This window comes from Oncorhynchus mykiss, chromosome 31, assembly GCF_013265735.2.
Source record: "Oncorhynchus mykiss isolate Arlee chromosome 31, USDA_OmykA_1.1, whole genome shotgun sequence".
NCBI lineage: Eukaryota > Metazoa > Chordata > Actinopteri > Salmoniformes > Salmonidae > Oncorhynchus > Oncorhynchus mykiss.
In genome coordinates this window covers 41,225,515-41,247,548 of record NC_050571.1, presented here as the reverse complement: position 1 = coordinate 41,247,548, position 22,034 = coordinate 41,225,515, and the positions used below count along the sequence as shown (strand labels likewise).

At 41.0% G+C, this 22,034-nt stretch overlaps 4 protein-coding genes and 1 non-coding gene across 6 annotated transcripts in view; 1 reads left to right on the top strand and 4 right to left on the bottom strand.

Moving 5' to 3' along the window:
- The window catches only part of LOC110505183 (septin-6), a 28,817-nt gene extending 26,613 nt beyond the window's left edge, over nt 1-2,204 (bottom strand). The window contains exon 1 of the mRNA XM_036969599.1: nt 2,166-2,204. Coding sequence (XP_036825494.1) covers nt 2,166-2,189 — 24 coding nt within the window. The 5' untranslated portion in view covers nt 2,190-2,204. The remainder of the gene's footprint in view (nt 1-2,165) is intronic.
- LOC100136046 (ribosomal protein L39 protein-like) overlaps nt 1-14,932 on the bottom strand; it is a gene marked incomplete at both ends in the record, with an annotated part of 31,932 nt that extends 17,000 nt beyond the window's left edge. Inside the window, 4 exon segments of the mRNA NM_001124365.1 lie at nt 1,057-1,078; nt 12,288-12,500; nt 14,438-14,541; nt 14,905-14,932. Of these exon segments, the coding sequence (NP_001117837.1) occupies nt 12,452-12,500; nt 14,438-14,541; nt 14,905-14,907 (156 nt within the window).
- pttg1 (PTTG1 regulator of sister chromatid separation, securin) lies at nt 3,390-4,998 on the top strand. Of its 2 annotated transcripts, none has more exons than XM_021584214.2 (6): nt 3,390-3,529; nt 3,914-3,998; nt 4,206-4,345; nt 4,432-4,513; nt 4,600-4,761; nt 4,841-4,998. In XM_021584214.2, the coding sequence occupies exons 2-6, from the start codon at nt 3,917-3,919 to the stop codon at nt 4,924-4,926; spliced, it is 552 nt and encodes a 183-aa protein (XP_021439889.1). In that variant the 5' UTR covers nt 3,390-3,529; nt 3,914-3,916; the 3' UTR covers nt 4,927-4,998. The 2 variants fall into 2 exon arrangements, with proteins under 2 accessions (XP_021439889.1, XP_021439888.1); XM_021584213.2 differs by having other exon boundaries at nt 3,477-3,564.
- On the bottom strand, nt 14,255-14,344 carry LOC118946090. Its single transcript, XR_005041276.1, has one exon. It is a non-coding gene; the product is annotated as a small nucleolar RNA SNORA69 (small nucleolar RNA).
- Nucleotides 14,933-15,185: 253 nt separating the features above from the next.
- Nucleotides 15,186-19,959, bottom strand: LOC110505181 (regulator of nonsense transcripts 3B). The gene is made up of 10 exons (XM_021584212.2): nt 19,662-19,959; nt 19,235-19,341; nt 19,048-19,154; nt 17,940-18,038; nt 17,731-17,841; nt 17,542-17,585; nt 17,255-17,443; nt 16,998-17,143; nt 16,576-16,906; nt 15,186-16,371 (listed from the first exon to the last, which is right to left on the bottom strand). Exons 1-10 carry the CDS (start codon nt 19,773-19,775, stop codon nt 16,261-16,263), a joined length of 1,359 nt encoding a protein of 452 aa, XP_021439887.1. The 5' UTR covers nt 19,776-19,959; the 3' UTR covers nt 15,186-16,260.
- Between the last annotated feature and the right edge of the window lie 2,075 nt (nt 19,960-22,034).

The following is a 22,034-nucleotide window of genomic DNA, read 5'->3' as shown; positions in this document are numbered from 1 at the left end:
GCAACCCTTCTAATTAAGTGTACCCTGCACGCACAACCCATGTGGAATTCCTGGTCTCTGGCAGTGTTCGGAACTACTGATCTGCAGTCAAGAACGGTGAGTTTATCTCAGTCCGTTGACTTTTTGGCCCCAACATTTTCTCTCATAGTCCGAAAGCATCTGGTCGTCGCGGTGGTCGTCGTGGTGGTTGCACATTTCTCCTAAATTGAGATTTTCTCTTTCTCCCTCTCTCACCTGTCAATCTCCTCATTTGAATTCCATGCTGTCACTTGTCACTTTGCCACTCAAGCTTAACATTGTTGTCATCAATCGCCCACCAGGTGTCCTTAGAGTTCCACGATGAGCTTGACCCCTTGATTAGCTCATTTCCTGATGATGGCTCACCGCTCTTCGTACTTGCCGACTTCAACCTCCCGACGCCTGCCTTCGATTCCTTTCTTTCCAACTCTCTCTTTCCCCTCCTTGCCTCTTTTCACCCCACCCTTTCCTAGTCCCCTCCCACTCACAAGGCAGGCAACACGCTTGACCTCATCTTTACTAGAGGCTGTTTGCCTACTAATCTCACTGCAACCCCCCTACTTTGTTTCCTTTTCTGTGCCGCTTTCCTCCAACCCTAGCCACTCAGCCCCTACCCAGATGGTCACGCACCGTTGCAATCTTCGCTCTGTATCTCCTACTACTCTTTCCTCTTCTATCCTATCATCTCTCCCTCCTGTCTCCTGATTCTGCCTCTTCGACCCTACTCTCCTCCCTTTACGTATCCTATGACTCGCACTGTCCCCTTTCTTCCCGGCCGGCTCAGCCCTCCCCTCCTGCTCTGTGGCTGAGGGACTCATTGTGAGTTTACAGAACAGGGCTGCAGGCAGTTGAGTGAAAATGGAGGAAAACTAAACTTCCGGAGAACCTATCATCCTTTCACTCCTTCCTCTCTACCTTATCTTCCTCTGTATCCACTGCTAAAGCCACTTCCTATCACTCTAACCCTAGGAAACTATTTTCCACCTTCTCCTCCCTCCTTAATCTTTCACCCCCCCCCCCCCCCCATCCCTTTATGACTTTATCTACAACTTTGAAAAGAAGGTTGACAACATCCTCATTCACTCAGCCTATTGAGTCCATGTGTCCCACTCACACGGAACTCCCCGACGCCTTGACCTCTCTCCAGATGAAATCTTGCGACTAGTGACACCTGGCCGCCCCACAATCTGCCCGCTCGACCCCATTGCCTCCTCCCTTCTCCAGATCATCTCTGGAAACCTTGTCCCATTCCTCACTTCCCTCATTAACTCGTCCTTGACCACTGGTGTCGCCACTGACTTCAAAATTATCCGATTCACTCCCCTCCTCAAGAAACCAACTTGATTCCTCTGACGTCAAAAACTACAGACCGGTAACCCTTCTTTCTTTTATTTTTCAAAACTCTTGAGCATGCTGTCTCTGACCAAACTCTCTTGTTATCTTTCTCAGAACTATTTTCTTGACCCTAACCAGTCAGGCTTCAAGATGGGTCACTCAACCGAGCCTGCTCTTCTCTGTGTCATGGAGGCTCTCCGCACTGCCAATACTGAGTCTCTCTCCTCTGTTCTCATCCTCCTAGATGTATCCGCAGCCTTCAACACTGTGATCCATCAGATCCTCCCCTCCACCCTCACATGGCTGTACACTTGGATTGCATTCTACCTGGCAGGCCGCTCCTACAAGATGACATTGGAGAGGATCTGTGTCTGCACCACGTACTCTCACTACTCTCACTACTCTCACTAAGCCCTCTCCTCTCTAAGCCCTCTCCAAGTCACTCTGCTCCGTTATATCCTCACATGATCTCTACTATGAGGCAACTGTTTTAGCGGATCAGTATGTCTGTGCAACCAATCAGTCATAGCGGTTAAGAAAAGATCAGAGTAGACATGACCACCGTCATCTATATCAATATCTATTTCTTGTTACGATGGATGTAGCTATGAATATAAACATAAAATCCTCATAGCCTACATGTTTCATTTCTTCGGTAAAGCACATAGATGTGTATGAAACAAGCAAGCAAAAACGTTGAAACTGGTCGTGTGCCTTTTGAATTTTGTGTAACATCAATCAGTAGTCTAGTCAAGGAAGCATCATGCAGATTATATTGGTACACTCCAAAGACCAATACCATCGCCAAATACCTTGAGTTGGTGTAGGTATTTCATACCGAACCCCTCCTTTGAGATGATGTCGAGGCTCTCTCTACATCACGATTTCAATGGTAGAGTTGAACCGCTAGGGACAAAAAGAGGTCGATTTAGTTAGTGCTATAAAACCAACATATAATCACTTTTGCAACGAACTGTCAAAATTAAGACTACGATTGACGTGTTTCACTGTAACTAAGCCTAAAACATCTGTTTTTCGAATATGTTTCTTCTTCGTGAAAGTTACTATTTAAAGGTGGCTTCAATGCTGTGATAAACACTTGTACTGCACTAGAGTACAACCATTTATATTCCCAAAATGTAGCATGTATTTCTTTATAATAGGACTCTTATTTTTAGAAAATATCATCCGGGATCGTGCTGCCAACATAATATCCCGCTGCCAAGAGAACGGTAATGGAAACTGCATCGTACAACAGACATACACGAGAGAATGTTCCTCCTACCTGTCATCCGATATTATTTTTACAGAACTGCAAGATAATTAATTGAAATATAAACTTTTTTTAAAGGGTGGGCATATCAGTATAAACTATGTTAAACTGATGAATTAATGTTTGCACAACTCAAAAATGCCATACATCCTAATAGGTTCTCTCCCCTATTTTCCTTAGTAAAATACCATAAAATACTTGTCATTTTTCTAAAATTCGTGGCATTTTCATGAAGGCCAGTAGCCATTCCACCGAATGCTAAACTTTATACCAGGAGGATTATGACATATGAAGGGGAAAACAGATGAAAAAACTGTGAAAATATTTTTTGCATCAGTGATAATACATTTTATATAAGTGAAAATTGTTATATGCACACAGAAAAACATTTAATAGATTGTTTGTGGTAGAGGTGGATGCAAATCTACTATTGTAGTGCCCTGGTCATTGTCATGAAATTGTTATATTACCAGTCTTGTTGAAACGTTTTTGAAAATGTCTGACTGTAGCCAAACCATTTTGATTGATAGCCTTCGCCTGTTGTGATTGAGTTTATAGCTTTATGATCATAGACCTAAACTATAATATAGCTTCTGATCCCAATTGATGCTACTTCTTCAGAACAAGCGTGATATAAATATTGGTCACACGTATGTATGTTTGTCTGTTTCTGTTTTCTTTCGGGAGGTAACTGTTACACAAAAGCCTTATTATCATCTCAAGCAGAGAGAAGAGGCATCGCATTATTCCACGTTTACAGCTCCTGTGCGATTGGCTCCCCCGGTGCGCACGTACACCAATGGGATGACGAGAGGCGCAGTTTAAAAAGGAAGCCGCGAAGACATTTTCGCTCATCCAAAACAAAACAAACGGGCAAGCCCAAAGATACCGGACAAGAGAACGGTAAGCTGCACTCATATGACCACTGTCACCAAACGGTGAGTAATTGACAGTAAGTTTGCACATTTATTAGCAATGTAAATATCTTGCTCTCGCTGTTGAATGACAACAGCCACACCCGCTAGCTAGCAGCGGGTTATCTGTAACGTTACAGGCCTCCCTGGAGTAAAAAGGCTGCTAACTAGTCATGCCTTCCACCAACCAAACCAAAGATGATCTGATCGAACTTGGACGCTGTCCTCACTAACGTTACTCTCGGGTTGTCATAAACCTCAAGCGTATTTGGACCCCCTGATAGTTGATAATGACTAGCCTAGGTAGCAAATTGTCTGAAATGTCTGTTTAGCTAGCTAACAGGATTTTACTAATTACCACTTGCCCAAACAGGAAATGGCTTCAATCTTCACTGAGAGAAATGCAACCCTCCATACACCTGCCCTGAAGATGCGCCAGCGGTTGCAATCTGTTCCAGGTACTCTGCCCTTCTTACAATTGTCAATTATTTACCTTCGTTTATGTCTGTATGTTTCATAATCAAGGCTACATTGGGTGTTTAAACCACCATGAGAACACATGCACTTCTGTTACCATCTGAGGCAGTAAAATGTAAACGATTGTCCCTGATTGTTAAGTGTATACTTTGCTCAACCTATTTACCACTTAAAATATATGCTTACAGAGAACCTCTTGAAGACTCCTGTAACTGGAAAAAAGTTTCATGCTCCTTTACAGTCTGGTCGTAAGGCCTTGGGGGCAGTGAACAAGATCCCATCAATGCCAGCTGTAAATGGACAAAAGAACAAACTCCTTGAGACACAGGTCATAAGCTCACAATTTGACAAATTATTTTTGCTAGGTGATGTGTGCCTAGATCTGTATAGTAATCATGATTTTTCTCTCTTCAGGAAACAAAAGTTAAAACCCTCCCTCAGACCAAAGTAGAAGAATACCCAGATATTGAGAGGTTTATCCCCTATGACCCAATTGGTAAGTTAACTCTGGTGTTTTACCCTTTGCTATCCTGCCACCTTTCTGATAACCACCCACTAACTTTTTAAACTTTGTGGTTCTAGAGTTTGAGAACTATGTCATCCCAGAGGATGTGGTTTGCCTGAGTCATCTTGTGCTTCCTGGACTGGTACGTCTCCCAGAAATGCCATCTCTGCCTGAAGAGGACTTTGAAGTGCTTGAGACATACACATGTATTTCGCCGTTGAAGAACCTACCACGCTCAGGTTCGTTTCAGGATTTGGGGTTCAATTAAACTGGAATTGTCAGTTTGTCATTTCAGTTTCTTTCTTTTATTTCCCTCAGACAATTGTGCTATGGAATTGGATGCATTCCTTCAAACTATCAACAAGCTGACCATTGACCTGCCCCCAGAGATGGATGAATACTGAGTCTATAGCTTTGTACAGTTTTTCACCGACTTTGTCTTTTTTAATCAATAAAGTTTGTTTATGAAATCCTGACTAGTGTTACTGATTTTTAATTTCATATGTGTTGCATTGGCTGATGCAAATCTGACACTTATTTTGGGATTATTGCATACCTATTTGAGGTGTATCATTTAGGATGTGTGAGCAGTACTTTCGGGAATTCTTTACCTGGTCCAAGACTTCTGTGCTGCTGTTTTGCTAACTATGGTCACTGATGCCCCAATGACCATGAGTTGGCAAGACTGTGGGAACAGAACTGGGGCCAAGCTAAGGTATTTCATGTAGACTACACTATTAACGCAAGCTAATGTTAGGTGGGGACTATACCAAGTACATGATCTAGCATAATCTATGCAAAGCGTTGTACAAGCTCTTCAGTTACTTGGCAATTTATCGCATGGATTAGTCTTAATGTCTCAGAACTAGAATAGACTGACGGGTTTCAGAAGGGTCTTTTCTGGCCATTTTGAGCCTGTAATCAAACCCACAAATGACCTCGACACGCAACTAGTCGAGGCCAGTTTAATTGCTTTAATTAGCACGGTTTCAGCTGTGCCAACGATTGCAAAAGGGTTTTCTAATTAGCATTTGAAAATAAACTTGGGTTAGCTAACAACATTCCATTGCCACACAGGAGTGATGGTTGCTGATAATGGGCCTCTGTACAACGATCTAGATATTCCATTCAAAATCAGCTGTTTCCAGCTACAATAGTCATTTCCTACATTCTTCTGATCAGGGATTGTAATAAAGAACTGTGCTTATTCAAAAATCTAAGTGACCCCATACTTTTGAATGGTAGTGTATATTGTGCATATATAGTACTTTTATATGAAGCAGTCATACATTACCAAACACAATATATTTAATCATAACCCTCAGCCCATCACACCTATCACCATAGACCATCTTTAGGTTTCCATGTGCCATGTATTTTTCAATTGTGCTGTGATTTACAATTTTTGAACCTTACAATCGTATTGTATCCCCAGATTGTGCGCTAAAGAGAAACCTCTACGGGTATATTTATTGACCGACTATGGCTTTCCAAATCACCCAACACTGCTATTTTATATTGTTAACCCATTTAAACCCGAATTTTCCCCAGACATAAATCTCCAAATCAAGTGTCATTAGTAACCCTTTGAAGTAATCATTTTAAATTTGAGTGGAAAAGTAGGTGGAAAAGTATTTTATGGTCGGTCACAATTGTCACCGGTGGGATGTTACGTATACTAAATTAACATATTTCTCCTATGCAGTTATCAAAGATCTTATAAATCCCAACCCAATTATTAACACATTTAAAACTCTGTCACTGGCAGTCCCCAGCATTGCCTCTAGAATGCTCCGTCACATTCTAGTGTGACTATTTTACACATCAAAAACCCTTATACAACACGATATGAATAATGAGAGTAAAGACAAAACAACCAACATATTTCAACATTGTTACTTTAGTTGAACATGTATTGAAACATTAATATTGTAACTATTGTAACATTTGAACTTGTACTTTAGTGCAATATTCATTGTAACATTGTCATTGTGACATTTTAGTGCAACATTCACTAACAACTGTATAGCAGTCATGTTTTGTGCATCACTGTTTTGAACTATGATCAGTCAGTCCTGGTATATCTACTGTCATACAGTATGTCTTGAATCAATTGACCTTTTCCAAAAACATTTCAGTCATTTTGATTGTCTTGATCGTCGACTTTTATTTTCTTCCTAGTCCGTTGTTCTGCTTCTCCTCACCCTTTATCAACTTTTCTATTTTTCTTTTATTGTCTTTTTCAGCCCTTTTTTCATTCGCTCTCATCTCCTTTTCTACTATCCATGGTATATCTTGAAGCCCTCAATGTGCAGTGGCGCTTTGCATTTCTCACATGCATAGGTAGTACGTTTGTCGCAATGACGGCTTCTCCTGAACCGGTGCATCGTGTTGATTGGCCAGTGAGAAGCTTTGTTATATCTTACCTGATCTTCAACAGTAGCGGCCAGTAAAGATCTCCTTCCGTGGCTCAGTGGTTTCGTGCCAAACTTTTGCATTTTTGGGCTGAATACTATGTGTTTTGGAATCACATCGGTGGCAGGCCTCTTCGATCGTTTGAACACTCAATCTTTATTTTTGACCACCTGCAACTTTTCCCTTGGCTCTTCTGGCTGACCCCTATGGCTTGTAGAGGCCCTTGGCTCTTCTGACTGGACCCTCTGGCTGGTAGAGGCTCATTATCAACAATGGAGGGGGTGGGTCATAATCACTGATAAAGTTGTTCCTGTCATGATCAGTTTGCATAGGTTCAGCATATGCATTCAACAGCCTGGCTGGCAAATGGCCTGTCCATAGTCCATATCTGACCCATCGCTATCACAATCACTCAGGACAGCATCTTTCTCATTTTGAGGGATAACTGCAATGTTGCATGCCTTGTCTGGGCAGTCACCTAGATCCAACATATCCAGAACTTGCCTCAAAGTGAAACCAAAAGAAAGAACAGAGTAGAAAGTTAGGTAAACAATAACATGGTATGTGTATAACTATGTGTATACCAAGATGCACTGTGTTATCCCCCCGGTCACTATTGTTGCCGTCAACATTTTTACACATTCTATAACCACACTGAACAAAGTTGAGTAATTGCAAATGCATATATCAATATAGTAGCTTTCCACAAGCTTCCCACAATATGTTGGGTGAATTTTGGCCCATTCCTCCTTGACAGAGCTGCTGTAACTGAATCAGGTTTGTAGGCACATGCTTTCTCAGTTCTGCCCACAAATGTTATATGGGATTGAGGTCAGGGCTTTGTGATGGCCACTCCAATACCTGGACTTTGTTGTCTTTAAGCCATTTTGCCACAACTTTGGAAGTATGCTTGGGGTCATTGTCCATTTGGAAGACCCAGTTGCAACCAAGCTTTAACTTCCCGACTGATGTCTTGAGATGTTGCTTAAATATATCCACATCCTTTTCCACCCCCATGATGCCATCTATTTTGTGAAGTGCACCAGTCCCTCCTGCAGCAAAGCACCCCCACAACATGATGCTGCCATCCCTGTGCTTCATGGTTGGGATGGTGTTCTTTGGCATGCAAGCCTCCCCCTTTTTCCTCCAAACATAACAATGGTCATTATGGCTGAACAGTTCTATTTTTGTTTCGTCAGACCAGAGGACCTTTCTCCAAAAAGTACGATCTTTGTCCCCATGTACAGTTGCAAACTGTAGTCTGGCTTTTTTATGGCAATTTTGGAGGAGTGGCTTCTTTCTTACTGGGTGGCCTTTCAGGTTATGTCGATATAGGGCTCGGTTTACTTTAGATATAGATACTTTTGTACCTGTTTCCTCCAGCATCTTCACAAGGTCCTTTGCTGTTGTTCTGGGATTCATTTGCACTTTTCGCACCAAAGTACGTTCATCTCTAGGAGACAGAACGCGTCTCCTTTCTGAGTGGTATGATGGCTGTTTGGTCCCATGGTGTTTATACGTGCATACTATTGTTTGTACAGATGAACCTGGTACCTTCAGGCATTTGGAAATTGCTCCCAAGGATGGACCAGACTTGTGGAGGTCAACAACAAGGTCTTGGCTGATTTCTTTTGATTTCCCCATGATGTCAAGCAAAGAGGCACTGCGTTTGAAGGTAGGCCTTGAAATACATCCACAGGTACACCTCCAATTGACTCAAATGATGTAAATTAGCCTATCAGAAACTTCTAAAGCCATGACATCTTTTCGGGAATTTTCCAAGATGTTTAATTGAAAACTTGCTGCCCCCCAAAGAACTGAAAATATTTCAGATTTTTTTTCTCCCTCATCACATCAATTGTGTTGGAAATATGCAGATTTCCAAGTTGTTACATGGTAGGGTAGACCAGTTGATACCGGTTATAACCAGAAAATACTTTCTGTGTTTTTCTGGTGAACCAAGGAGAGTAAAATCTTAACCTTTACAGAGTATTCAGTACAAGGTTCTATGTTGTAAAGGTTGTCCCTCAGGACTCTGATTCATGCAATCCGAGTTCAAATCTTGGTAGGACCTACCATGTGAATTACTCTCCCTCGTGGAACTAGAATATAGCTGTCCAAAGATTGTTGTCAGTTGGAAGTATTTACAACAGGTGAAGGTAGTGCAAATTAAAACGCAGGAATATTTTTTGTACAATTTCCAAGTGGATTTAGAATGCGGTTCTATGGTGTAATGGTTAGCACTCTGGACTTTGAAACCAGTGATCCAAGTTCAAATCTCAGTAGAACCTTCCTAGATTTTGTGCTGAATTATTCACAAGGCCTACCAATCATCTCATCTCCAGCTATTCATCCAGTGAACAAATGACAGTAAAATCTGAAAATCTGAACACTTCAGTAATTACTCTGTATAGAGTTCTATGTTGTAATGGTTAGCACTCAGGACTCTGAATCCTGCGATCCGAGTTCAAATCTCGATAGGACCTACCTTCATACTCCTCTCCTGTCAACTTTGAAGGCACAGTCAACTTAGTGTATGTACACTTCTGACCCACTGGAATTGTGATACAGTGAAATAGTCTGACTGTAAACAATTGTTGGAAAAATGACTTGTGTCATGCACAAAGTAGATGTCCTAACCGACTTGCCAAAACTATAGTTTGTTAACAAGACATTTGTGGAGTGGTTGAAAAACGAGTTATGACTCCAACCTAAGTTTATGTAAACTTGCGACTTCAACTGTAAGTCAAGCAACGTGTATAACAGTGCCATCAGTAAGACGACAGCATACAACTCTGCGACACATTTCCAATCCTTACCAGGCAGATGCGCATTGGAGTTTGGATCTGAATCAACTAATAATGATAATGGACAAGAGTGGGTGTGCGGGCATTCCCTGCCTGTACGGCTAATTATGCTTCGACAGGAAGATCAAGGTAACAGAGACAGCCAGAGGTGTGTGAGACCAGCAGTAACGCATCTCAGAGCTGTCCGTGGAGCAGAGAGGCTCGCTCTGCGTAAGACACTTGAAAAACTTACTATTGAACAACTCGTCCGGTGGATTTGTGTTCTGTTGTCAAGATGTTCCAATGCGTCTTTAATAAGGGAAGTTGCTTGGATGTTTGGGCTCTGGACCCCGTGCAGCACGCACGGATGGTGTCTGTTGTAGATGGAAACTATGAAATCATCTGAAGGGCAACGCTGCAGAGGAGATGGAGCTTCTTAGCACTTGGGACGATGCGCACAGTAGGGTGCGTTTGCAAAACCCTAATAACAACATTGCGTGCAGTGCCACGCCAGTGCCCAAGTCAGAATTAAGTGATGAGAGAGACGATCCAGTCTACTTAGAATCGGACTCGGATGAATGGCAGATGTAGCGGGTCATCTAAGGAGTTATTTTCCCCCATCCTTGTCTTTTGTGAACAAAAGTTAGATGTCAGATGGCCACACAAAGGTACTTTTTTTCACACAAAATCAAGTGTCTTTATCACGAGTCACATTGATCATAGCTTGTAGACTTTCACGCATTTGCGCTTTTACGCATAGTATGCTAAGCAATATTATGCGTAAAACGCAATAAGGCCCGAGGGGTGTGGTATATGGCAAATATACCATGGCTAAGGCTGTTCTTACGCAGGACGCAACACTGAGTACTCGGACACAGCCCTCAGCCGTGGTATTTTGGCCATATATCACAAACCCCCAATGTGCCTTACTGCTGTTAGAAACTGGTTACGAATGTAATTAGACCAGTAAAACTAAACGTTGTCTTAACCATGGCATACGGTCTGATAAACCACGGTCTGCAGCTTTCAGGGCTCGAACCAACCAGTTTATAATTAATTGGTGAATAACCAATCTGATTATAGGCAGCCGATTTTGTATAAGCTTTCTTGAAAGCCTAATTTTGACACTTTCTGCAGGTCGTGTAAGCAAGTGCTACAGAACTAGAGACGTTAGATAAGGCCCGATGCGGTGTGGTATATGTCCAATATATTATGGCTAAGGGCTGTTGTAAATCAGGACACGAGGAGTGCCTGGATATAGCCCTTAGCCATAGTATATTGTCTATACACTGTATACCATAAAATCCAGAGCTCTATTGCTATTAACTGGTTACCAAAGTAATTAGACAATTAGTCATTAGAAACAAATCATATGGTCTGATATACAACAGCTTTCAGGGCTCGAACTAACCAGTTTATAATTTAAAAACACACAAACCGCCGTGAAAAGGGCCTTACACGCCTCTTCCCCAGGAGGCTGAAAAGATTTGGCATGGGCCCTCAAAGTTCAACAGCTGCACCACCGAGAACATCTTGACTATCCACCGCTTGATATGGCAACTCCTTGGCATCTGACCGCAAGGCACTTAAGTGTAGTGCATGCTGCCCAGTACATTACTGGGGCCAAGCTCTCTGGCACAGGCAGTGTCAGAGGAAGGCCCTAAAAATTGTCAGACTTCAACTACCCATATCAGACTGTTCTCTCTACCGCACAGAACGCAGTACTGATGCACCAAATCTGGACCCAACGGAACCTTGAACAACTTCTACTCAAGCCATAAGACCGCTAAATTGTTAATTAGCTACAGAACCATCTGCACCAACTCTTGACAAATCACATACGGTGCAGGTACTGCTCATCTATTGTTGCCTAGCCTGCCTTTACACCTACCCAAAATGTACATGGATACCTCAATTACCTTGTATTCCTGCACATCACCCAGTACCCTGAGTATTTAGCGAAGTCGTCATTACTCATTGCGTTATTTTTCTGCATTGTTAGGAAGGGCCCATAAATATTTCACCATTAGTCTATACCGGTTTACAGATCATGCAACAAATCACGTGATAATGCACAAAAAATTAACTGTTGTTCTTAGGGTGTTACGGTCATTTGATAGGATTATATAAAAACAGAACACTAATCTTCACTTCGATTACATTTTGGTTCCTTTGGATTGAACATTAACACGTCTGCCCATTCCTAATTTGACTTTAGATTGGACTCCCCCCAATGTGAGTAAGCAGACCATTCAACCCTTTCACAAGGTCATACATATTTTACTAGCTTACATTTTGGGTTATGCCAAGTAAACCTTCTAAAGGAAATCTGAATCTGAATCGTCAACAAATTACACTGACAGGGTGCCTAGTTAGTAATTTAGTCAATTCCCAGTGACCCTTACTTGAGTGGGATGCCTTCTTGTAATCAAATGTAGAGCGTTGCGCTAATGTCAACAATGTCAAAGTAGGTAACACCAGTATGATGCATGGCTGGCAAACCTTGCATTTAAAAAGCATTTTCAGAGTAAAGGACGAATTGAGGTTAGACAAACTCAACCACATCTCGTTTCGCAAATCTTTTATTGTTAAACACGCGCATAACCAGAGTATTTGTACAAAAAGACTGCCATTCAAGATAGCATGGCTTTCCTCTCCAGGTTCTAGCAGGTGGTGGCCTTGGCAGGTGAAGATGCCGTGAATGCTGGAGATCTGAAGACCTGTATATTTACAAGCCCAGCTTGGTCCTCCTCCAGTGTCTCCTCTTGGAGTTGTACCTGGAACACAGTGAAACCAGGAATAATGCAGACTGATAATACAACACAAGCAATCTCCATGGTGGCATTAGATTGAAATCCAGTCAAGGGCCATAGTAGACCGTTTGTATTTAGGCTTGTTTAGTTGTAAACACCATATTGTTTCTTTACAATTTGTCTGAGCAGATGCATAAATCCAATTAAAGTCGTTTCACAAAACCAGACAATACTGACAAACTGCATTTGACTGGTAAAGCAAATCAACCAAATGCCATTTATTCCATATGCTCAAAAGCAAGGAAATGAGGCACAGCAGAAATAAGCCCCAACATGGCAAAAAGACATTCAAACATACTATTTGACAGGAACATAATTTCCTCAGTCAATGTGCTAGATGAACTTTTCCCAGTTGATGGCACCAGCACGTGATTTGGGCACACCAATTTTGGGGCAATAATGACTTGACCAGTGTCCCATAATGTACCCTGCATTCCATGGAACCAGGCTAATAATGACTAGACATATTTTAAAGTAACATGCCTTTACAGGGTTTGACATTAAAAGGTACATTTTGCTAGTGGCAACATCGGGCCAGTACCAACTGAAAGCTACTGGCGCCAAATGAAAAGAATACTGGCCTGGGAAAGCAGCTGATAATTTAAAATTCTCTTTATACTTGCGGGCAGAGCAAGTAACGTATAACAACCTACCCTGCAAACACATTCTAACAATCTCAAAAAGGGCGTTATTGCTAGCGATTTTGAACAGTCAATCTACAGTTAAGTCGCTATTAATTATTTATTTTTAAATTCAGATTTTATATTTTTGGTCAATTCTGTTGAGGTTCCTTTTCAAAAGTTGCAAAATTACAAAAATGTGATGATCAAAGTCAACAACACTTACACCACATCAGAAGACCACTTTTGAGGTCTGAACAACATATTAATGGAGAGTGTAGTTGCCCTCTCTAACATCTACCTCATGCCCATATTGTTTTTGTTTACTTTTTTGCACATCTGCACATCACTCCAGTGTTAATTCCCTAAATTGTAATTACTTCGCTACTATGGCCTATTTATTGCCTTACCTCGTTACTCCATTTGCACACATTGTATACAGATGTTCTATTGTGTTATTGACTGTACGTTTGTTTATCCTATGTGTAACTCTGTCATTGTCGTCGCACTGCTTTGCTTTATCTTGGCCAGGTCGCAGTTGTAAATGAGAACTTGTTCTCAACTGGCCCACCTGGTTAAATAAAAACAATTGAGCATCGCAAGAGACCGTTGTGTTTGGCTAGTAGTGTTTTTGTACTGTACAATGTCGGCTACACGTGATGGCAGAGTTAGCTAAACAATTGTCCAGCGATTGAAAGAAATCATGATATCATTCCGACAGGTAGGCCTACTTTGCAGTCAACATTTAAATTGGGCAGTTGTTTTTGTTTGTGTGTGTGGGGGCTTTAGAAATGTATTCAAACAGCACATGACTGAATTGCACTTTACAAATATTCAACCAAGACTTCAAACCAAACTTTGAATACCTGGCCTGCATACATTGTTGCATACACACCGCTGTTTGAATAAATATATAACAAATTGCAAATTGTGAACAAAAATTGGTGTTGAACTGTAACTCAAGTCAAAAGGTCGCAGCTTTGAGCCCCATCAGGCAACTATGATACTGTCGTTGTAATTGCAGTCTTTAACTATGATACTGTAGTCGTAATTGCACTGTCATTACTAAAGAGAATCCTCATCACTGGTGATGTGACCAAGTGTGAACTCCAAAGCAGAATGTTACTCTCAGCAGGATTAATGACAGCACACCCACTGATTGGAGTACTGTAATTGCAGACCTGCTTTAGATGGTCAGAGGATCCTATCAGCACTATTTAACAGACCATTTTATGCGTTGTACAGGATAGCGGGATGCTAGGAATGTAGCTACACACATACCTGATCTTGTTGCCAGTCTTCATTCTTATCCACTGTGGGATGGGCCTGTTCTGCTTCTGTTTCTTGGCGAGAAAGCGCTTGATCCTGAAAGTCTTGTGGGACGACTGAAATTAAGAGGATGGAGCTGTGTTAGTTTACTACATCACATGCAAACCTACATTTCCTTCATGGCATGCTGCACTTACGTTAGGTAAACCTGCCAACTAACTCGTTGAAACTACAGTTACAGCTAGATTACTATAGGCAGAAAAGTCTTGACGGCAGGAAGTATACTTCTTGAAGTAAAGTACATTTGATCGACAACACGGCCACACGCTACTAAAACGTTACTTTTTATGAATTCAATACTGGTATTGAAGACAATATAACGGCTTTCGGTGTTGCCGTTAAAAACACTTTCTGCAAATGCCATGAACAATAATCCATTTCGCTCATGTAGACAAGGATGTTATAAGATTTTACTTTACCATTTTGTCCGCAGTCCTTACACCTCAATGGCGGAGGCCGAAGAGAAAGAAGGAGGGGAAGCGTTGGTGATGTAGGCAATCCCAACCAAGCAAAGTGTAGAAAAGTCTTGCGCTACGCGCACACAGCGTCATCAAGTGGACCACTCCCGCATTGCATTAACATGACGCTTCTGTACCACTTGTAAAAAAGTAGTAGTGAATGGTTCTCTCAAATTGTATTTACAGTACAGTTTGTCATAAAAAACTATCTGGAATGTTGAATAAATACCATACACAACTTAGAACAATATTTTCTTTATTGTGCTCATTTGTAACTCTTGTTTAGCGAGGCTACATCAATCATGAAACAAATGAGAGTATAAATATATATATATATATATATTATTATTCCAATTAGAATGTTACTGTAGCATTGTTTATGTATGAAGATGTATATGCGTACGACGTAGAAGGCCACAACTTAATAGTCACCCATTAGGGGTTGCGTGCAGCCTCAAGTCAAAGCATAGCTCACAGTTCTATATTTATAAATTAAATGGCTTTTAAATTCCCCTGAATTGTTGAATGAGTGAAATAACATAGCTTAATATTGTTTTTACCCGTACAGAGTATTAAGGACTTGTTGGGGAAATAGAAAACAAATTTCTACGTGTACAAACCTAAAATATGCCTAGTTTTTGAAAGAAGCAACAGGATATGTTTAAACCAGTAGACTCCTACACTGTTGATAAATTAAATAACATATTGTATATGATTATTATTTATTTTTTTAAACGTATGAACTAATGAGGGTGAAAGCCTATTCAATATACAAACTGTGCTTCACAACTGTGTAGCAGACTGTGTACCAATACTGTAGTAAGGTAACTTTAAATTCATGTGGTCCTAGAGCGTTGGCTTTGTCTCATTTTAGTTTATCTTTATTTAACTAGGCAAGTCAGTTAATAAGAAAATCTTATTTTCAATGACTGCCTAGGAACAGTGGGTTAACTGCCTTGTTCAGGGTCAGAACAACAGATTTCTACCTTGTCAGCTCTGTGATTCAATCTTACAACCTTTCGGTTACAAGTCCAACGCTCTAACCCCTAGGCTACCTGCCGCCCCATAGCCATACTCCTGCAAACATTAAAGCGCCAACTTTCCATTGCTTTTCTCCATAAACAAAATTAAAAGAGACACCTTCAGGCACTAAGGGGGGACACCATGGTCACATCCCGTCCTCTGGTTGGGAGTGGGAGGACGGGATGTGGCTCTGCAGGAGAAGCACTACTGCAACAGCCTCTCTGGTACCCGTTTGCTTGGCTCAGAGCAGATTCCTCTCAATCGTTTGATCATTCTTTATTTATGGTAATTTTTTTATCCTTCAACTCCCTTCTCTTGGTCTCGCTCTGACTTTCGCTCCCCAGCATGAGATTCTCCTCCTCGGTTCCTGGCACCTGGCTGGTATAGCTGAATGGCAGGCCGATCCTGATGCACAAGGGAACGAAATCACTGTGGTTAAGAGACTAAAAAAAAAAATACACAAAACTATTAAGGAATGTGATCAGATCAACATAGGAAATCAGGAGAAAAGGGAACAAATGTAATAGAATATCCCGATTAACCCAAGGAATTGATTGATTAGGAAAAATGCTTATTTGACTATATACCAAGAAAGACTGAAGTTATTACCTTGTTTCTTAAACAATCTCTTTTAGCTTTCTCCTCCCTCAGGGTTTCTTCTGACTTTTTAGGCTTATCAGTATGGCTTGCGGAGTCCCCGGCATTCTCGCCCCTTCTCTTTTCCCAGACACGATCTTCTTTCTCCCTTTTCCCTTCTTCCTCTTGCTTTCTGTAGGAGTTCTCTCCATCGTGCCTTTCCCTCCTCCTTCGCCTATCCTCGTCTTGGCGTCTGATGCGCTCCTTCTCTTTCTGTCGCCGCTCCCTCTCTTTGTCTCGTTCGCGGTTTCTGTCCCTTTCTAGGTCACGCTCTCTGAAGTCTTTGTGTCCATCTTCATCAGCTCTGAAAGACAAGAACATTTACATGAATACAATGTAAGCCTTTATGTTAAAGACCGGTAACATTAAAGAGATTAATGGTGATGACCCCTCACTTCCGTGATACCCTGTCCCCCCTGGTTTCGAAGTTCTGGCGTTTCGTCATATCAGGACACCCTGGAGCTCTGTCGTCTTTCATCTTGTCCTTCTCAGGTTTCTTTAACTTCTCCACATCATCTCCTCTGTCTGGTTTTCTCAAGAGCTGAACGGAGAAAGAAAACAGATAAACATGAAAAGAGCAGTCTGTTATTCTTCGGGATCACCTGTATCATACAGTCAAGTAGTTTGACAGGATTTCTTCTCCTTTCCATACCTTGATTTTTGGCACCTCCTTCGCTTGGTCTTTATCCTTCTCGGAAGGTTTGTCTCCTTTCTTGAACTTCTCTGCTTCTTTGCGCTTTCTCCTGTCCTCCTCCCTCCACCTCCGACGTTCCTCGTCCCTCAGGCGCTTACGTTCGAGTTCTCGTCTCCTCCTTTCCTCTTTCTTTTCCTCACGGATTCTCTGACCATCAGCAGACAAAAGCCATATGAATAGTCTATCCAGCCTCATATCATGCAAGAACACAAAATATATAATTATTTCCTACAGGCTACACATACCTGTTTGTTCTTTAAGAAGTCCAAGAGGGGAGTCATTTTCTTAGCTGGGGGGGGTAAAATCATGCCTCATCCATTACTGAAATATCACTTTCACAGCGAACACTACTTGATTTCACATTGACACGCATCTAGAGTGTTTCAACTGGCTTGGATGTCAACCAAATGTAACCAGAAAATATGTTTACATACCTACTAGTTCCTTTGTTTTAGCCTCTATTTCCTCCAGTAGAGTCTCAGGGGTGGATGTAAACTTTTCATCGTCGCCATTATAAATCTCCAGGAATTTCTTGTAATCAGCATCTAAAAGAGCAAAGTGTCTCAGTGGGACTTTCGAGCTAGAGGATCTAAATGGTGTGCAATTGCAACCAACCATAAAATGCCTCATGTAACATTCTCACCTTCATCTATTGTTCCACTTTTAGCATCCTTTTTCTTACTCCTTCTTTTGGCAATCTTTTGAAAAGGAGCAAATTCAACAATGGCTGGATACTCCTGCCCTGTTAAACAAAATAAGCCACAGCATTAACGCACAAGGCAATCAGAAGCTGCTGCAATAGCCTAGGCTAATATTGCGTGGTTGTTTAAAGTTCTAAGCTATTAGTGCTTGGAGGTTGGTTCGGTTAAATTATTTTAAAGAATCACGGTTTTCCATTTTGATTTTAAAAAACAAACATTTTATGACATTAAATGCATTATGAAATTCTATTATTTTAAATCTTTCAAATTGAGAGTTCCAAAGACAAAAACAATTTAACATTAAGTTGTCAAAACATTGAAAATATTCCATTGTCTGTCAGGTCCACATTGGGTAGACATCAATAGAAAAGTAGGAAATAATAAAAAGATTTAGGTTGTGTATATTATTTCGTTTTTATTTTATGACTATTATTTTTAATTCCTTAAAGTCATCATCTCATCTCAGCTCAAGCAGCCAGCCCCGACCATCTAATCTCTGTCTGTGCTCCATTTACTCCACTCCACTGTCTTTAGTCATCCTATTTAGCTAGGCTTGCCTGTAAGTATGCTGCAGAGCTGTCTGACGAAATAATTTTACAAGTGCTTTAAAGTAGATTAGACGTGCTTTCACGAACTGTCCATCTCCCTCGCCGTTGTGTACATTTCTCTCTCATGCGGTCTGTGTTTATCTAAAGTAGCAGGTGTAAGGATATCTGTCACCGTCTGAACCGGGGGAAAAAAACAGGCGCAATGGATTATGGTCATTGTAATAAATTACCGCATTTCTGCGCTGAGCTAGGTTGAATATTTGCGTGATGAAAACTACAACTCCCTTCCACCCAGTGTCCCAAATAGTTTGACAATTTGTCTCATGAATTATTTGATCTCTCTAGAGAAACGCTACGTTGGGCTCACAAAAAAAAACAAAACGGAATTAAAATAATTTAACAGACGTCAGCCAATTAGTTGTTTAATAACCAGGAAAATCAATGTTGGTTTAATGTTCAACACTTAGATGTCAATAGCTTATTGAAATTAAATGAATCACACCTCCATTATCAACGAACACATATCCATCAAACCGGTCTCTGAAAAGTACAATATCTTCCTGAATCTTGAAGTTGATGTATGCTCTGGCGAAGACATGGGGGTACATGCTGTATAGAAGAAAAACTAAGTAAGTAACCAGGGTACCAAATATGTGATTCTGACTGACAATCGTTCAGACTATACGCACCTGCTGTCATTGGAGAAAAATTCTAAGTAGTCCACTTCTGGAAGTGGCTGCAATTGCTCCTCCAGTTCCTCCTTGGTTATGCTTGGAGGCAGACGTCGGATAATGATCTGTGGCACTCAAATGTTAACTTATCAAGATAATATCCAAGCCAGATAGTTAAAATAGCAGATTCAGCCTCTAAGCGTTGGTTAACGGTAACTAGCTAGTTTAGCTGACTATAACAGGTTTACTAACTTAGACATATCGGTTAACGTTACTCTTCAATAGGCAACATTCAAAAGATAACTAGCTAACGAAGTTCAATTACAGGCTAATTACACCTGATCTACTAGCTAGCCAGCAATACAGGAGTAGCTTGCCAGATTAAATCCGCGTAGCTAGCCATTTTGGTTTAGCGAGCCAACTACAATAGCTGGCGTAACGGTACCTTCGTCATTACTTCTTTCTTCTCCTGCTTTGGCTTCTCCATGTTTTCAATGTTTTCGCATTTTATCTCCATCCTTTTCTCCCTCTGACGAGTATTTTCCTTGCCGTCTTTCATATTTATGCCATAAACTTCAAGCAATCTGCAGACCTGTATAAACTTTTTTTAATTGCTTGATTGCTAACTTCCTGCTAGCTCGTTCCTTCTATCGGTCAACAACAAAAACTGCTTGTTGATTTGCTGCTAGGAGAGACGTTCTGCGACACTTGAAAGTGTGTTGCGTCAGTGATGGTGTGGGGTGGTGTCCAATAGTTACCACAGCCACAAAGTCAAATGGACTATATCGTAAACATTTATGAAAACAAAAATTCGCTTGTTTGTCTTAACCTTATGCCTAACCTTAAATTATCAGTGTGGTTAGGGTTAGGTTTAAAATCTAAATTTAAGAAAAGGGGGTCGATAGGCAACAATGTGGTTTACTTTGGCCACAAATATTTAGATATAATGTAAGACAGAGGATGCAAAGTACCAAGTAAATAACAGCAGTGTAGGTGTAAGTACACTGAACAATAATATGAACGCAACATGCAACAATTTCATATAATGAAAATCAGTCAATTGAAATAAATTCATTAAGCCCTACTCTATGGATTTCACATGACTGGGAATACAGATATGCATATGTTGGTCACAGATACAGTGCCTTGCGAAAGTATTCTGCCCCCTTGAACTTTGCGACCTTTTGCCACATTTCAGGCTTCAAACATAAAGATATAAAACTGTATTTTTTTGTGAAGAATCAACAACAAGTGGGACACAATCATGAAGTGGAACGACATTTATAGGATATTTCAAACTTTTTTAACAAATCAAAAACTGAACAATTGGGCGTGCAAAATTATTCAGCCCCCTTAAGTTAATACTTTGTAGCGCCACCTTTTGCTGCGATTACAGCTGTAAGTCGCTTGGGGTATGTCTCTATCAGTTTTGCACATCGAGAGACTGAAATTTTTTCCCATTCCTCCTTGCAAAACAGCTCGAGCTCAGTGAGGTTGGATGGAGAGCATTTTGTGAACAGCAGTTTTCAGTTCTTTCCACAGATTCTTGATTGGATTCAGGTCTGGACTTTGACTTGGCCATTCTAACACCTGGATATGTTTATTTTTGAACCATTCCATTGTAGATTTTGCTTTATGTTTTGGATCATTGTCTTGTTGGAAGACAAATCTCTGTCCCAGTCTCAGGTCTTTTGCAGACTCCATCAGGTTTTCTTCCAGAATGGTCCTGTATTTGGCTCCATCCATCTTCCCATCAATTTTAACCATCTTCCCTGTCCCTGCTGAAGAAAAGCAGGCCCAAACCATGATGCTGCCACCATGTTTCACAGTGGGGATGGTGTGCTTTTACGCCAAACATAACGTTTTGCATTGTTGCCAAAAAGTTCAATTTTGGTTTCATCTGACCAGAGCACCTTCTTCCACATGTTTGGTGTGTCTCCCAGGTGGCTTGTGGCAAACTTTAAACGACACTTTTTATGGATATCTTTAAGAAATGGCTTTCTTCTTGCCACTCTTCCATAAAGGCCAGATTTGTGCAATATACAACTGATTGTTGTCCTATGGACAGAGTCTCCCACCTCAGCTGTAGATCTCTGCAGTTCATCCAGAGTGATCATGGGCCTCTTGGCTGCATCTCTGATCAGTCTTCTCCTTGTATGAGCTGAAAGTTTAGAGGGACGGCCAGGTCTTGGTAGATTTGCAGTGGTCTGATACTCCTTCCATTTCAATATTATCGCTTGCACAGTGCTCCTTGGGATGTTTCAAGCTTGGGAAATATTTTTGTATCCAAATCCGGCTTTAAACTTCTTCACAACAGTATCTCGGACCTGCCTGGTGTGTTCCTTGTTCTTCATGATGCTCTCTGCGCTTTTAACGGACCTCTGAGAATATCACAGTGCAGGTGCATTTATACGGAGACTTGATTACACACAGGTGGATTGTATTTATCATCATTAGTCATTTAGGTCAACATTGGATCATTCAGAGATCCTCACTGAACTTCTGGAGAGAGTTTGCTGCACTGAAAGTAAAGGGGCTGAATAATTTTGCACGCCCAATTTTTCAGTTTTTGATTTGTTAAAAAAGTTTGAAATATCCAATAAATGTTGTTCCACTTCATGATTGTGTCCCACTTGTTGTTGATTCTTCACAAAAAAATACAGTTTTATATCTTTATGTTTGAAGCCTGAAATGTGGCAAAAGGTCGCAAAGTTCAAGGGGGCCGAATACTTTCGCAAGGCACTGTATTTCTGTGTTTGGCCTGGTATGGTTCCCAATCAGAGGCAGCTGTCTATCGTTGTCTCTGAGAACCATACTT

Coding starts and splice junctions, on each gene's coding strand:
- pttg1 (XM_021584214.2), top strand. CDS start 3,917: ATGGCTTCAATCTTCACTGAGAGAAATGCAACCCTCCATACACCTGCC. Junction 3,999..4,205: donor GCGGTTGCAATCTGTTCCAG/GTACTCTGCCCT, acceptor ATATGCTTACAG/AGAACCTCTTGAAGACTCCT. Junction 4,346..4,431: donor ACAAACTCCTTGAGACACAG/GTCATAAGCTCA, acceptor TTCTCTCTTCAG/GAAACAAAAGTTAAAACCCT.
- LOC110505181 (XM_021584212.2), bottom strand. CDS start 19,775: ATGAAAGACGGCAAGGAAAATACTCGTCAGAGGGAGAAAAGGATGGAG. Junction 17,444..17,541: donor ACTTCTTAAAGAACAAACAG/GTATGTGTAGCC, acceptor GCTGATGGTCAG/AGAATCCGTGAGGAAAAGAA. Junction 16,907..16,997: donor GGGGACAGGGTATCACGGAA/GTGAGGGGTCAT, acceptor CTTGTCTTTCAG/AGCTGATGAAGATGGACACA.